At 47.9% G+C, this 16,017-nt stretch overlaps 1 protein-coding gene across 8 annotated transcripts in view; it reads right to left on the reverse strand.

The window, feature by feature from the left end:
• Nucleotides 1-2,611: 2,611 nt before the first annotated feature.
• LOC117903367 (amyloid-beta-like protein) overlaps nt 2,612-16,017 on the reverse strand; it is a 74,893-nt gene continuing 61,487 nt past the window's right edge. The window contains exons 4-12 of one of the 8 annotated variants that reach the window (XM_034815338.1): nt 7,801-7,939; nt 7,440-7,658; nt 6,643-7,370; nt 6,412-6,552; nt 4,368-4,517; nt 3,509-4,236; nt 3,305-3,449; nt 3,056-3,235; nt 2,612-2,979 (exon numbers count right to left, since the gene is read on the reverse strand). In XM_034815338.1, the coding sequence (XP_034671229.1) occupies nt 2,872-2,979; nt 3,056-3,235; nt 3,305-3,449; nt 3,509-4,236; nt 4,368-4,517; nt 6,412-6,552; nt 6,643-7,370; nt 7,440-7,658; nt 7,801-7,939 (2,538 nt within the window). In that variant the 3' untranslated portion in view covers nt 2,612-2,871. Of the gene's footprint in view, nt 2,980-3,055; nt 3,236-3,304; nt 3,450-3,508; nt 4,237-4,367; nt 4,518-6,411; nt 6,565-6,630; nt 7,371-7,439; nt 7,662-7,800; nt 7,940-16,017 lie in introns of all 8 variants that reach the window. The other 7 variants (XM_034815336.1, XM_034815331.1, XM_034815337.1 and 4 more) reach the window with 7 other exon arrangements.

Genomic DNA, 16,017 nt, shown 5'->3' on the forward strand with positions numbered 1-16,017 from the left:
AAAGGATTTGATTGAAACTCGAATCAAGTTGTTGAATCGAAACATTTATCGAAGATTGTGTTTGGTTCAATTGAGAATAAAACTGAAGTTGCAGCCAAAATTAAAACTGAAATTGCCATTAATAAAAATGCTAAACTGTTAATTGAAATCATAATTGATGATAAAATTGGAAATATATGGAAATTCGGCCTAACACTTAAATTGCAATTTTCGCTGCAACCTAAAACTGAATCTGCAATTGGTATTGTGACCTACAATAAAGATTGAAGCAGGAGTTGCAGTTGAAATTGGAATTAAACTAGCAATTAAAGCAATTCATCAATCGATGAGTGCTGATTACATTTTAAATCCAGTTTCAACTACAACTTCAGTGTCAATCAGCATGTGCAGCCTCAATATCTTTGTCAATTACAATTTCCGTCTTAGGTTTAGATTAAAAATTATCTTTTCAATTTCAGCGTCAGTCCCAATTTCCATTTTACATATAATTACATTCACAAATTAAGTTTTAGTTACAGTTTCAATTTAAATTTTAGTCACAAATCATTCGGTTTCAATAGCAATCTCAGTTTCACACTCAGTTGAAATTTCAGCATCGGTCTCAATTTTTGTTACAAATTTCACAAGTGGCAAAGGGAAGAGCATTCGCGCTTCGACTGCTGTTGGGCAGGAAATTTCGATTATTTGATTTAATTGAATAACAATCTGGCTGCTCGAACAATGCGGGCCAAATATTTGCCAAGCAATCGAGCTGAGAAATGAAACTAGCCATTTCGAAATGGGTTTATCTGTGCGGCTCCGACCACTCTAGTCGGTGCCAGGTCTTGTCGCTGTCTCTGTCTCTGTCTCCGCCTCTGTCCTTGTCTCCGGGGTCTCTGTCTCTGTCTCCGTCTTTGTGTCCGGGTCCGTTTCTATTTGGGGCTACACCGCCTCGGGCTTTGCTTATCAGATTTCTTTCGCTGACATTTGGCGCTAAGGAAAATTATGCAAACACTTTGATTGCACTTCGAATCCAAGGGCTCTCATCCTCCACCTCCCCTGTATCTGTGTGTGTGTCTGTGTATGTGTGTGAGTGTTTTGTGCTGGCTTTTGAGTGAAACATGTAACTTAAGAGTGCGTGAGAGAGAGAGAGAAAAATGCTTTCTTTCGACTAACACACAAAATGCTGAAAAAGTTCTAAAAGATCTTTGCTTTCTCTTTTGGTTTCTCCTTTTGTTTTTTGTTCTTTGTTTGTTTTTTTTTTGTGTTTGCAATTAGCTTAGCGTTTTGCGGTTTGCATTTTGCTTTTCTGTTTTATATAGCAGATTCATACAATACAATATATACTCGTAATTCATGACCAACCACCGATTGACTACCGATTTGTCAGCGGTTCAGCCGATCAGCGGATCAATCGTTATTCATTATTCTTGGGTTGCTGTGTTTGGTTTGCTTGTGTATAGATACATAAATACATTTATGGACATTTTTTTCTTCTTGCTTTGCTTTAAATATATTGTTGTATATATATATATATATATATATATATATATGCATGTATATATATGTATATATAGGTGTGTGTATATATAATTTGTGGGATTTTACTCTGCCTCTGACTCTGCCTTGCCGTATATGTATGTATGTATATAGCTGTATGTGTGTGTGTGTGTGTGTGTGTGGGTGTGTTTATTGGGAGCGTGTTTATAGAGAGTCCTGCATATACGGTGCATGCATGCTCGTGTAAGGATTAGTACGCGTAGGTAGCTCTTAGGTTCACATGTGTCTGTCTCAGTATGCGTGTGTGTGTGTGTGTGTGGGTATTGGTTTATGCTTTCAGCTCTTAGCGTGAATTTAATTGTACGAGTATTTGCGTAATTTGTTAAGAGTTTGCTGAGATATGGATATCCGTTTTTAGCAAGCATTTGGCGATGCTCGAAAGTATGCTACGAAGCAGCCATGACATATGTGTCTGTGTGTCTGTCTGTGAGTGACTGTATGCATATGTATGTATGTATGTTTGTATGAGTATGGGGGGTATTTATTTGTATTCATGAGTCTGTGGGTGTGGGTGTGTGTGACTTGACAATTTATTTACTAGGAATATCTTCTTGTTTTTTTGTTGTTGTTGCATTTTTGCATTGCTTTTGCTCTTCTCTTCACTCTAGTCCTGCTGCTGCTCCAACTCTAGCTCCATCCTTAAGTGTATATGTGTCTGTGTATGTGTGTGTGTGTTGATTTTCCGCTTTCGGTGTGCGCAAACATTCGACAGCCTCGTTGGGCTTTATTCATTTTAAATATTTGACACAGAAATCTAGGGGAAAACCAACAGAATACTGTTTCCTTGTGTGTGTTTGTCGGTGTACTCGTACGTATGTGTGTGTGTGTGTGTTAGTGTGTGTGAGTGATAGAGAAAGAGACAGCGAGAGAGCTTGAGATGGAGAGAGAGGGAGGATGTTGTTACTGCATTTTTGTTAAACATTTAAATACTTAAATTTAATTGCTTGCATTTTATATTATTTTTGTTTGCCATTCTGCTTGCTTTGCTTTAATTTTAATATATAGATGCATTACCATTCATTGGATTCTTCCACATTTCCGATTCTTCCAATTGTCGGCCTTCCGTTCTTTCTCTTTCTTAACTGCTTTTATCTCTTATTGGAACTGCGCTCCTTTTGACGAAAAAAAAACCTCATCTTCATTTGCCTCATCTTCATCTCATTTTTTTTTGTGTGTTTAATATTATGTTTAAGTTTTTCTTTTTTTGAAATTGTTGTTGTTGTTGTTGTTGTTTTGCTGCTGCTGCTTTTGTTTTTGCTTCTTTGCTTTTTGCTGTTGATGTGCCGTGCTCTCGCCTGCGCTCGCTTGCTCTAACGCTGCCGCTGGGGACGCTTACTCTTTCACCTCGAAGTACTTGTAGGTCGGATTCTCATACCCATTGATCTGCATATTGGGCACGATCTTCTCCTCCTGTACGATGGGATGGTGTGTGGTCACGTTCTACAGAGAGACAGAGACATAGAGATGAAATATCAGTTGTGAGAAGACTTTCTCCCCGTTCAACCCAAGATCGCACCTGATCCACCTCAATGAAGCCCTGGGCGTGCGGCGAGCGCGATGTTCGCCACTTGGCAACGGCCACACCCACAAAGACAGCCGCCATGAGGGCGATGCCGGCAAAGGAGAGAGTAAAGTAGACATTGCGTCCCTCCTTGGCCGCGTGCGCGTGCGCGAATTCGCGGCGCAGCGAGAAGCTCTGCAACGAGAACGAGAGAGGATAGGCTTTAGGCAGATGCGGCACGAGTTGTCGCCGCAGCTCAAATACCGATTCGCGATGGCCCAGGTCGTGGGTCATGAAGTGCTGCACCTGCGGCTCGGCCTCTTGGTGGGCAACGGCAGCAGCCACATCCTCCACCGCCCGTTGAACGGCATCATCGTCAACCGTTGGCAACACAGTCTGCACCTTGGTGCTGTGGTGAGAGCGAGAGATCAGTCTTTGAGTCACTGAGAGAATGAGAGTCAAACTCACCTGACAGTGGCCTCGGCATACTCGGCATCCGCCAGGTCCTTCTCGCTCTTGGTAGTGTCGAGATTCAGATTGGAGGCGGTTACCAGGCCACCATCAATGCCCAGCTCCTTGCTGTTGATGCTCTTGTCCTGCTGCTGCTGCGACTGCGACTGCTGTTGCTGTGCCTGCGACTGGGCTGGGGACTGAGAGGAGGACTGGTATTGGGACTGGGACGGGGACTGAGACTGCTGCTCGGCCGCCTGCGACTTGAGCATATCGTCAACCTTCTTGGCCTCCATGCGTAGCTTCTCCTCGCGCAGCTTCTCACGCTCGGCGGCACGCTGCTCCTTTCGCTGCTTCTCGGCCAGACGCAGGCGCTCCTTCTCGGCCACCTTGCGCTCAATCTCGATGCGATACTTGTCCAGTATGCCCGCCTCTGCCTCCTCGCTCATGCCCAGCGACGAGCCGGGAATATCGTCCTTGCTGCGCAGTGCCAGTATATAGTCATTCATCAGCTGGGCAATCTTGGCCGACAGTTCCGGGTAGCGCTTCAGCATGGTCATCGACTGGTTAACAGCCCGATCGATGTCGATCAGACGCTCCAATGTGCGTGGCCGCTCTGAGGCAGCTGCCTCCAGTCCACCCGGTCCCCCAGAGTTCAACAGGTGGCGGTAGTGTGCCAGGGCATGGGCTCGATCCTTGTGCAGGGCGCGCAGCAGCTTCTGCAGACACTTCTCCACATGATGGGCCTACCCGGGAGATCAAGCAAAGAAACGCAAAGAAATGATTTCCAAAATGGGATTTGTTTTGTTAATGGAGTAGAGTGGAGTCCTTGCCAAATAAATGTGTGGCAGCTGCAGCTGGTGTGTGCTGTACTCACGTTAGGTGGCTGCTCGGTAAGGGCCTGGGTGTAGCAGGTCATGGCCTCGCGCTTCCTTTGGTTGATGTGGGCAAGGACACGCTGCTGGTGCATGGCGGCCAGTTGGTGCTTCTCGGCGTTGCCTTCTTCCTCGAGTGCCTGAACAGAAGTCTAAAATTACATTCCCATATAAAGACGTATTGCACACCAAGAGAGAAAGATTATCAGCATGGGAGAATTTGCCGTCGATCGATAACAATAAGTCGATCGCGCTTAAACGCTTCTTAAGATTTCTTTTGTTTGTATTTTTTTTCAGTTAGCTTTCAACATTTTCAGTGGTTCGTTCGTATTGCGTGAGATGCAGTTGGGTGGGGGCTGAGTGGAGTGGCTGGGTGTTGGGGTGGTGTGTCGGTTGGTCATTATTGTCATTAGCGTTGGTGGGGTGTTGCCGGGAATGCCAGTAGAATGTCGTGGAATGGTTGGTGCTGCTACAGAGAACTGGTGCTGCATAGAGAAAGACATAGACAGAGAGAGAGAGAGAGAGAGAGACAGAGTGGGAGGTGGGAGAGCGAGAGTGCAGTGCAATGTGCAGGCCTCAAATGATTGATGCAGTCAGCAGTCGATGGATGTCTGTTCCTGGATGGAATACTCATATATGCACAGATGAATGCAGAATGGATGCTCTGTGTGTTCTGTAAGCAGCAGTTTTGGGATTATATTTGACGAGAAGTGCGCGATGCAGATACAGATACGAGCCCAAGAAGAGGCGGGCCAAAAGGGAATATTAGATCAATTCTTTTTCGGGTTTACGGTTCAGTTTTGGTTTGGTTTTAGTTTGGTTTTGGTTTAGTTTTGCTTCTGTTCTGTTCTGTGAGTTCGTGGGGCTTTGGGTCTGGGTGTAGGCACTATTTTGGTAACTATGGATTACGGATTAAAGGGTAGTACGACTATGGTAGTACGAGTACGGTTAAGGGTGGGTTTTTGGTTATATGTGGGTATGGTATAGTATGGTATAGTACAAGCCAATCAATCAGTTCAACTACAAAAGCACTTTGGAGTTTAGTTATTTGTATTTGTATTTGGAGTATGTATTAGGTAAGTACTAGGTATTAGTTGTTTGTTGCTGTACTATGTAGCGGTTGTATGTTTGCTCTCGTTATTAAATTTGTAATTTGTTGTTAGATTAGCATTATCGTTACGGTAATTTGTTATTTTGCTGTTATGATTACAATCTGATGCCTCTTTCGCTCCCATTTGCCATACATATGGATACACAATAAAAGGAACAGAAAACAGAAAGAAAGAAAGACACACACAAGCCACAAGCTGCTCTGCCACCATCCAGCATCCAGGATCGACCATCGGGGATCGGGATGGCGGTGTCGAGACAAGTGGCAAAATGAAAAATGAAAAGCAGGCGAGTTACAATGAAAAACACACAACTAAATGTGAGACACAATGAGAGAGACTACTTTAAAGAGAGAGAGAGAGAGAGAGAGAGTAGAAAGCGATATACGATATACGATACGTGATGCATGGATACGATAATGGGTTAAAACAGGATCGGAAGAAACACAAAATGAAACGATAATCAAAGATGTGGGGGAGGGGGTACGATACTACAAATGGTTTAAATACAAGTCACAAGGCTTGCGGGCAACAGTGGCAGTCCTTCAGCGATGTCGATTAATCGATACAGATCACAGCAACGTCTTGCCAATCGATTTCTTTCCGCTATCGATCAGCAATGGTGGCGCTTATTGATCCCTTTGCCAAAACGACGCCACTGCTGCACACGCACACATACACGCACACATATACAGATGCAGATGCAGATATATACATATATTAGCATATACGAATCTACATAGAGGGAGAGAGAGAGAGGGGTTGGAGGGATTGGGGAGGATACAGGAGGTCATGGGTGAGAGAAGCAGGCAGTCAAAGTTACAGACAGAGGGGTACAAGTGGTGCAAGTGAGTGAGATAGAGATAGAGAGACTGAGAGAGTGACAGAGATAGAGAGAGAGAGAGGGTGATGAGTGCGTCACATGAAGATGACTAACCTGGAAGCGGGCGGTCATGCGCTGCTTAAAGGATTGCGCTGCCTTGGGATCGGCCAGCCGCATGTCCTGATACTTCTCCTCCAGATCGGACCAGTCCTTCATCACACGGGTGACCTTCTCGCGATGCGATTCCTCAAGGCGCTGTTGGGCTTCCTTTGTTTAGAATACGTTTTGTGTTGCATCGATAAATAAACCTGCGCCCTCGTCATAAACACTTACTTTCTGACTTACTTTGTAGCTCTGGTGCTCGTAGTGCGGATCAAAGTGGGTGAAGTACGGATCCGAGGTGGGCTGTGCCGTCGACGGTGGCGCCCCAGCAGCAGCAGCAGACGTAGCGGCAGCAGCAGCGGCAGCGGCAGCAGCGGCTGCGGCAGCCAATCGCTGAATGTGATTGACGTTGCTGATTGCCGCATCTTTGGCGGCAGCTTGGGCCGGCGAGTAGATGGGAATGCGTGTGACTGGGTCGGGCTTTAGGGGTGCCTTGCCGGGCAGGCCATCGGGGCCCACAGGCAGACTCGATGGCGATGAGGCGGCCATGGAGAGAATGGGTACCTTGAGGCCCACGGGCTTGGCGCCGCTGGAGCTGCCGTTTTGGTCCCAGTTATCCGAGTCATTGTCCCCCTCGGAGCCGGCCCCATCCTCCTCGTAGTTGTCGCCATCCTCGCCGCTGTCATACTCCGCATTGATGTCGTCCAGGGAGCCGCTGCTGGCATCACCAGCCGAGCCAGAGCTTGAACCAGTGCCGCCAGCCGCTGCCGCCTCGTCGGCTACCATCTCGTCCTCCTCATCATCGGCCATCAGATCATCCTCGTCGTCCAGCTCATCATCGTTGGCATCCTTCGAGTAGTTGGAATCGTTGCTGTCATCCTCCTCGTTGGCATTCAGCTCATCGTTGGCATTGCTAATCTGTGCTGGGGGCATCACCGGCAGATCGGTCTTCTTCACATGAATCTCATCGGCTAAAAGAGCACAAAAGAAATGTGGTTTGACTTGGTGTTCGTAGGGGACACACGGATGGTTCGACTCACTCTTGAAGTGCTTGGGGCAGCAGACAAATTCGACGCCGGAGAACAGGGAAATGCCGCAGGGCAGCAGCATGGCAAAGCTGCGCATCTGCATGCCACGCTCCTGGCAGGCAGCGGCGCCCGTCTGGTTCCACCTGACAAACGGCCAGCAGCGCGACGCATTGTGAATGTGATCGAAGAGGCAGCCCTCTGGCACCAGCAAGGCGTCCGATTGGAATGGTCCTTCTGAAGCCAAACGTTGTGGGATCATCGTCGAAGAGGGAATGTTTGTGGTGCGGTGCGTGTATGGTGTGTGTTGTGTGTGGAGAGCACAAGTGGATCAGATGGTAGCAACCGATGGACGGGCTTTTTGCGTGGTACTCACCCAGGCAGCGGAATGGCTTGATCCAGCGATGGGATCCCTTGCACTTGGCCGCATTCAGGGCACCCTGGCGGCACCAGCCACCGATCTTCTGGTAGTGCGACGATTCCACAATATTGGTGATGTCTCGATTGGGATAGGCCTGCAAAAGGGATAACGATTCGAGCATTTTAAATAACTGAATGTAGGTTGGTCTTCGCCTTCGTTCTGTGCATTATTAAGCAAGTTGCCATGTGCCATGTGGCATGTGGCATGTGGCATGGTGGGGGGCGGGGCATTTATTTATTTGAAAGGATTCTCTGTTCGAGAGGCGCACCCCGCCACAACTTTTGCGACTGCTTCTGGCTTCCGACAATGGCCAGTAAAACTTTAATTGCCTGACTCTCGTTTGATTGACTGACTAAATGACTGACTAACTGAATGGCCTAATAAAATATCCCTCCACAGGCTGTGTCTGTTCCCTCTCTCGCTGTGTGTGCACCCATGTGTGTGTGTGTGTGTGTGCACTACATTTGTTTCAAACAATTATGTGCCGAGTGGCACACACTCATACACTGCACACACACACACACGAAGAGAGGCTCATGAAAATGAGGCCTTTTTAAATGTTGTTTGAGTGCTTCGTTGCAAATGGCGCACATGGAGAAGGAGCAGGGGCAAAGAGGGAACATAACAGAGAGAGAGAGGGAGAAGCAGGAGGCAGGAGGCAGGAGGCAGAGTGAAAGCAATGAGTGCAAACGGCACGTAGGCAACACTCGCTTACTTTGCAACTGCCACAGAACAGGCAGGCAGGGCGGTCAGACAACACCCACACCCACACCCACACATACGCGTACATAAATATCCCCACACATATGCGCCCACTCCCCTCCCCACCCCACGCATTCCGAACAGTACATTGCTGTTGGCAACCAGGCTAAATAAAACATTAAAAGCACAAAATAATGATGCTGATGCATGTCAAGTCAAACTGAAAACCGAAACCCCAAAGGCCTCCTCTCCTCTGAAGCCTCCCGCGTGGCCGACCTCCCGCCACCACCAACAGTTTTCCTGCCCCCAAATCAGGATACAAAAAAAAAAACATAATACAAAAAGTCTTGGCAAGGCCTTGTGCCGTGGTCATTCCATATGCCGCCTGTGCATGAACATACTCGTACGGAACATATGTATAATGGCACAGTGGTGGGGCCTGCACTGCCAGGGATTACACATTTGAGAGGGCTGAAAGACCGTTAAACGATAAAAACCCTGGTAGATATGCACATATGTATGTGGAATGGATGTAAAGGCTGTTATACCAGCATACCCATACATATTTGAATGCATTAAAAGTTTGCGGATACCAGTTTTGTTTAGCAGCTATCATAGCTGTAACACATTTTAGTACAACATTTTGGAAAATAATTGTAGTATAACAGTTTGGTATAACAGTTTTTAATATCATTTTTGTAGGCGAGTTTTGAATATCACTTTTGTATAACAGTGTATTAAGAGTTTTGTATAACAGTTTTCTGTATAAAAGATGTGTTAAAAATTGTACAAAATGTTGTATAACAGTAACGAGCTGCAGCTTTGTGTATAACAGCTCTCTTAGTACTACATAAAATTTGCGTTTATAACAGTTTACCTGTATTACAGTTATTATTGCTTGTTAAATCTACAACCGTTTTGCGAGGGCATGTTGGACCCCATTCGAAATGCATACAAACATTTCGATGAAAGTATAACACAAGTCCAGCGAGTGCCTCGGCTCGGTTAGGCTCGGCTCGAGGGCAGCCCATCCATCCACCCACAGTGTTTCAGCTGCGTTTTCGATTTGGGTGTTGAGCCTCGCGTTGCGTGCGTGCCAGCCACACAGCCATGCCCCCCAGGCAAGCACCTAGTGCCTGCCACACGCCGCCCACTTCTCACCTACTTCACAAACAGTGGGCTTTAAAAATAAAGAAACGCACATCATCATCAGCAACAGCAGCAGTGGCAGTGGGGGAGGTGTAGGTGGAGGACGCTGGTGGCCACAACGACGACGTCATGTCATTCACACGGCCCAGTGCCAGTGCCTGTCCAGAGCGGTCGATGGTTGCCCAGTAGGCCCGGTCGCCTGGTCGCTGGAGTATATAAACGTGCCACACACCAGCACATCAACACACACCCAACCGACATCTGTGGAAAGTGAGACTCACTTTCGTATAACCCATGAGTATGAACATGTGGCATGGGCATGTAGCATGTAGCATGTAACGTCTCTCTGTGCGTCCTGGCCTCGTCCAGGCTCAAATGTGTTCGTTATACTTGGCTTAATCAAAACATATTCAACCGAGCGTGAGGCTGTTTAAGTGGCTCGCTTCAGAGAGTTTGCGGCGAATACACGCAGCTCAAGTTATTGTAACAGCATTTGATTCTTTTGTTTTAGCCACCCACAAGCACACACAAACACACGTACCCACGCAGGATGAGCCAAGCAAATTTAATTGTATGAAATTAGTAGAGACTGAGCGCAAAAAAAAAGAAATCCACGCTCCGCTGCACCACATTCCCTTTGGTACGACTATGTGTGTGGGTGGGTGTGTGTGTGTGTGGGTGTGTGTGTGCGCTAATGACAGACAAACAATTAAACTTGACATTTCGCTTTGTCTCTCACAAAACACACACACAGCAGGCACATGGGAATAGCAATGGAAACAGGACACACGGCTCGCGATCCCACTGCCAAACCATTGTTGCTGTCCATCGGGTGTGCCATAAGAATCCTTGAGCGGCGGTGGTTGTGGCGGGTATCTCGATATGGCAAATACTCGCATGTACATCAAGCCATTGTAATCGCTGGCCTTCAGCTTTTATTCTGCATCCTGCAGCTGCTAGAAATTGGTTGCCAGCTTCTGGCATGCCAAATGCTGGATGTGAGTGCTAGCTGGCTGGCTGGCTGGCTGGCTGGCTCTTATGCAAAACGCAGAATTATTCATTTGATTGATTCCAAATGGAAAGAAACCCCCCCGCTGCACTTATTTTGTTACCTAATACGATCAAGATGCCACGTGAGCGCCACAAATCCAGTTAAAAGCAGAGCGACTGGCAATACTTTTTGTTTTCGACAGCGCCTCCTCACGAAACCGGATAACATCTTTATATAAGAGGGTGGAGGTGGGAGCCAGCTCCCATGTGTGCTTTGTCAGTCAATGCATGCCAAATGCAAACAATCGAGCCCCAATGGGGCAACGGGCGGCAGGGGCACGGTGCACGGGGCAATGACGATGGCGATTGCGATGCGGATGCGGATGTGGATGAGGATGAGAAAGTCCCTGCCCTGCTGCGCTCGGCAGTGGAGCGCGTTATTGAAAATGATTTTTTAATGTGGCACTGACATGAGGCCACCAGCAAGCAGCATCACGTTGCCGTTGCCGTTGCCGTTGCCATCCGCATCAGCATCAGCATCTCACTCACTCTCCCCCTCTGCTGGTGCGTGCTCGGGCAAATCATTTTGTAAAAACTTTCTATTTGCATTTTTTTTGTTCGCCTTCTTTGCAGTGACGGGAAGTTGTTGGTGGCAAGGGGCTTGTGGTGGCATGCCTCGTGGCGTTTGTTTGCACAGGCCGCTGAGCTTGTTTTAATTTAAGTTTGGCCGAAAGCCCCACTGCCACGCCCCAGTCTACAGGCCCCTTGGCAGCACCTACACAGCACACGTTTCCCCCCTTCATTTCATTTAGTTTCGTTTCGTTTCGTTTCTCAGCCCAGTCAAAGCTTCCGTTTCCGAGTGAAACAAGTTTGTAACGTGGCCACGCTGCGTATACGTATTTTTAGTTGACTCCTCCGACAGCGCAGGCTCTCTTTTAGTTTGTCCATTCCATTCAATGACTAAGGCAAACCGCACCGAAGCCCCACCCCACCTACAACCAGCTACCAGCTACCCCTTCTGCACTCCCCTCTCGGCTTCTACCCCTCTACGACCACTTGGCCTTCGCGCGTGCCTGCTCTTCGCCTCGCCTGCTCCGTGCCGCCATCATGTTGACATTGAAATTGTAAAAATAATTTCCCATACGCCCAGTTGTACACCTACACACACACACACACACAGGCTCCTGTAGCCGCAGCATGTGTGCAGAGAAAAAGAGAGTAAAAGGCGAAGGGACACCATAAAGGGCCAAAAAGGTTAAATGTTGCTACTGTTTGGGGTAACAGCCATTGCTCCCCCCTTTGCTCTTTGTTGGTTTATTTCTTTAAAGGGTGGCAGCTCTGTCTACATTTATTTTTCTGATCAGTTGTGTCGATGTGTCCCGCATTTTTCGTGGCTATTGCCTGCCCATTTGGAGGCTCTAAGCAGGAGCACAAACTTGACATTTTTTCATTATTTTCATTCGATATTTCAAGCAGTAGCTCATGGAGCTGTGGTCTCACGAGTGTCCACATCTTTTCTGCATTGACCAAGTGTATCAAAAGCCTCTTGACTTGATGCTTGGGTTTTGATTGAGCTCAAAGTTTCTATGTTTAGTTTTTGCGTTGGTGAAAAGTCAACACAATTTTAAGGTGCCATCATGGCTGTGTACACATATGTGTCTGTGTGTGCGTTGTCGTGTCCAAATGTGTGCTTAAGGTTCCCTTTGACAATCGTTACGCTGCGCCACTCTCCACTGTCCACCTGCTGTAAGGGTCAGTTCAGTGCTTGGCTTCTATTTTATTGCGTGTGCCCCTCACAGATCCAACAAGAGCTCCACACCCCACCTGCAACCCCATGGCACAATTAAGTTGATACGCACTAAGAGCTAATGCCGTGTAATTGCGACTGTACCTTGTGCCATGGCAACAGTTGTGGGTACACGGCGTGACAATTGGATTTCGTTTTGAATGCGCGACTTACGATGCGTGCGTGGGATTTAATGCGCTACTCTAAGGCGTAACCCAGAGCCTAGAGCCCAGAGCTATGCTCAAACTATGTTCGAATGTGCTTTAGTACTGTGTTTAATGTTATAGAGACAAGCTGAAAGCATGCCGCAACCATCCTCCCCTTGCTGCGTGGCACAGCTGACGGTCCTCGCGCCTCGGGCCTTGGTGTATTCCCAAATGGGGCGCACCACATACATCACCTTTAATGGGCATTATGTGTGCGGGAGGGGGGCAAGCATTTAACTCGAAATGTCCAGTGTAACATAACAAACAATTGAATTAGGTCCAGGCCCACCCACAGCCACCCAGCGCTGGAGTTGTCTCTCAGCTTCCAGCACACAATTCCGTACACGGGGACCCCATTGTCAGTGGCCAGGATGTGCCTCTCTTGGTGGTTGCAATTTTGAAAGCATTTAAGCGAGCGGCTTAGCTGGGCCCCAAAACGGGACCCATTTGTGTCCGTGTCCGTGTCCGTGTCCGGGCATCGTGTCTGGCTCAGCGACCGAATGGGCACTGAAGCCCGGCTAACTATATTAAGCCATAAGCTGGATACAAACACACACACACACACAGAGAGACACACTCGTGGCAGATGGGCTGCCTGGCCTGAATGGTTGGCTAAACTATTTAGCGACTAAACTACTTTTTGCCTGTTCACTGAATTTCAATACAGCCATTAGGGGCCACGGCCTCCCCCTCGCCCTGACTCATAAATATAGTTCAAAAACAAGCCAACGAGTCCACTGACTGGCTGCCGATGGTGTCCTTTAACGGTGAGTGGCTCAACCTGTCAGCCGCAACCAGCGACCGCATCACCAACAGAAACAGCAAACCCCCATACGGAGGAGTAGAAGCAGGGCAGGGCAGGGCAGTCCCATACCCACATAAGTAGAAGCATCAGGCAGCGCACGTCACCATCAGCATCAGTCATCGACATCTGCATCAATATCAGCATCAGCATCAGCATCCAGGTGTGGTTATCAGCATCAGTATGGGGTCAGCTTTGGCGTCGGGCAACTTCAGATGAGTGGCAATTACAAGGAGCGCCCCTCCAGCCCCTCCGCCCAACTCTCTGTCGCTTAAATGATCCGCAAACTATTTCCAACCCAGTCAGCATACAACTATGCATAAACAACAACAACAGCAGCAACAGCAACTGCAACTGCAACGACAACAACAACGGCAAAAGCAGAAGCAAAAGCAAAGTGCCATTGAGTCATCGCTGTTGCAGCAGTCCTGTTTGTGCAGCTCTTGAAGCGACGTGTCTACATATATGAATGCACACACACAACACACACACACTCACCACTCACACCCATATCAATGGTATCACATATTGAAGCTATGAGTTTGCTCTCAAATCGGATTGAATTGAGACGCTGACAGCGTATAATTAGCGCATCGAATTTGCCCAAATAGTTGGCATGCAAAAGCGAGACGAGGAGAGGCGAGGAGAGACTCTCCTTTGGCCAAGAAGCAAGAGGGGGACTGCACTCACTCCTGCTAATTGAGCGATCAATGGAAGATGAGTCGCTGAAGTGTGCGGGCGTTGAGGCGGGGAGGATGTCCGATGCCCGATGCCCGATGCCAAATCAATGCAAGAAAATGGCCAGTCCAAAGGCCGTGACTAATGACTCGTTGATAAGGAATTTCACAGCCACAGCAACGCACACACACACTAGCGCACATCTTAGCTGTGTGGGGGAGGCGGACTGATTCTGGTGGGGAGGGGGTAAATGCTTTTCGGGGGATATTCAATTACAAGGCCTTCCTAATTAAAGTTCTGGTCCGCGGTTGCGTGGTGCCCTCGCCCAGTGGCCCCTAATGAGATTTTCCACAAAATGAGCTTACACTTCAGGCAACCGGACTCCGCATGCGTCGCCTCCCCGCATCTACATACATATACCCTCCCCCTCCCCCTCCCCCATTGACTGTGGATAATTGAATTTATATGGGAATTTATGTCTGTAAAATGCAGACCAGCTTCTCCACACGTTTGAGTGAAGAGGGACAGCCGCTCGTCCTGAATTCAATCAGCAAGTTCAATTTATCATTATTAATGCGGAGATTTGGCACCAAATTTGCTCGACAAATTCATCCGAAAATTGTCAGTGGAAATGCGGAAGAAATGTCAATTTTTGATACTCGCAGCACCATCCCTTGGGCGGGTGGCACTTTCCACTCCACTCCAAGGGACATGTAATTTAACTCATTAGCCAAGCCAAACAGGCAAACATAGCGGGGATTTTCCTACCAATTGCAGGGCGCGGAGGAGCGTTGGGTCAGTCGAATAAACACAGAGCTGGCAACATTTTGAAGTCTGACACCGCAAGGCAAACAGTGGGCCACGTCAACCAGGGCGGCGGCCCACTGGCAGCAAATTAATTAATTTCCATTTGAATTGCAGAGTAAGCGAGCAAAATGCGAGAATTCGGGCAGCGGGCAGCGGCCAGCGGCCAGCGGCAGACATTGGAGATTCGTTGAAATTTGAGTTGCCACCAACATTTTGGGTGGGGGAGAAAAAACAACCAAATGCAAAATGAAAACTGGAACTGAAACTGGCTAAAAAAAATTAAAAAAAATAAAAAACAAATTAAAAAGAATAAAATAAATACCAGCATAAATATGTTATGTGCAGCACTCTTCAGCGGTGGTTGTGTGGGGGTGTGGGGGTGTGTGGCAGGCAGCAAAAAGCGCAGCAGCTTCCACCGTGGGGGGGAGTGGCACGAGTAGATGGACAAAAGGACAATAAAAGGCTTTTAATTAATTTCTTTGCCCGTCGAGCGCCAAGGTAGAGCAACAACAACAAAAATGGTGTGGAGTGTGGCAGGGGCAGGGGCTGCCGGGGCAACAAAAATATTTTTTGGGGCTGTGGCGCAAAAGAAAAAAAAAACAGAGAAAAAAAAGTGTTGAATACTTCGGAGCTGCCTGATTTATTTGCTGGCGTGTGGGCGAAACGAGTGGAGTGGAACGCGTAGAGTGCTCTTCTGGCTCTCACTCTCGCACACGCCAGATCTGTATGTGTGTGAATTAAGTGAGTGAAAAAACTGCACGCAAATAGCCAAATTTACCCGGACCAAATGTTTAAGGGGAGGCGGGGGTTCAGGCTTTGATGCTGCCACTGCCACTGCCACTGCCCCATCCCATGCTTGACATTAATGGAGAGAAAAACTCACTGCCTGCCACTCGCACTTTGCTTTTGCTGTGGCCTGCAGCTGGACCTGTGCCCAGACCTTCGTTAGTGGTGCGCCTAGCTTTGAAGGCTTTTCATGGGGCAGCGGCGCGAGTTGAAAATTGCGTGCAACGTGCAGCAGCACCAGCAGCAGCAGCAGCATCATCAGAAGC

The sequence above is a fragment of the Drosophila subobscura genome, chromosome A (genome assembly GCF_008121235.1).
Source record: "Drosophila subobscura isolate 14011-0131.10 chromosome A, UCBerk_Dsub_1.0, whole genome shotgun sequence".
Taxonomy (NCBI): domain Eukaryota; kingdom Metazoa; phylum Arthropoda; class Insecta; order Diptera; family Drosophilidae; genus Drosophila; species Drosophila subobscura.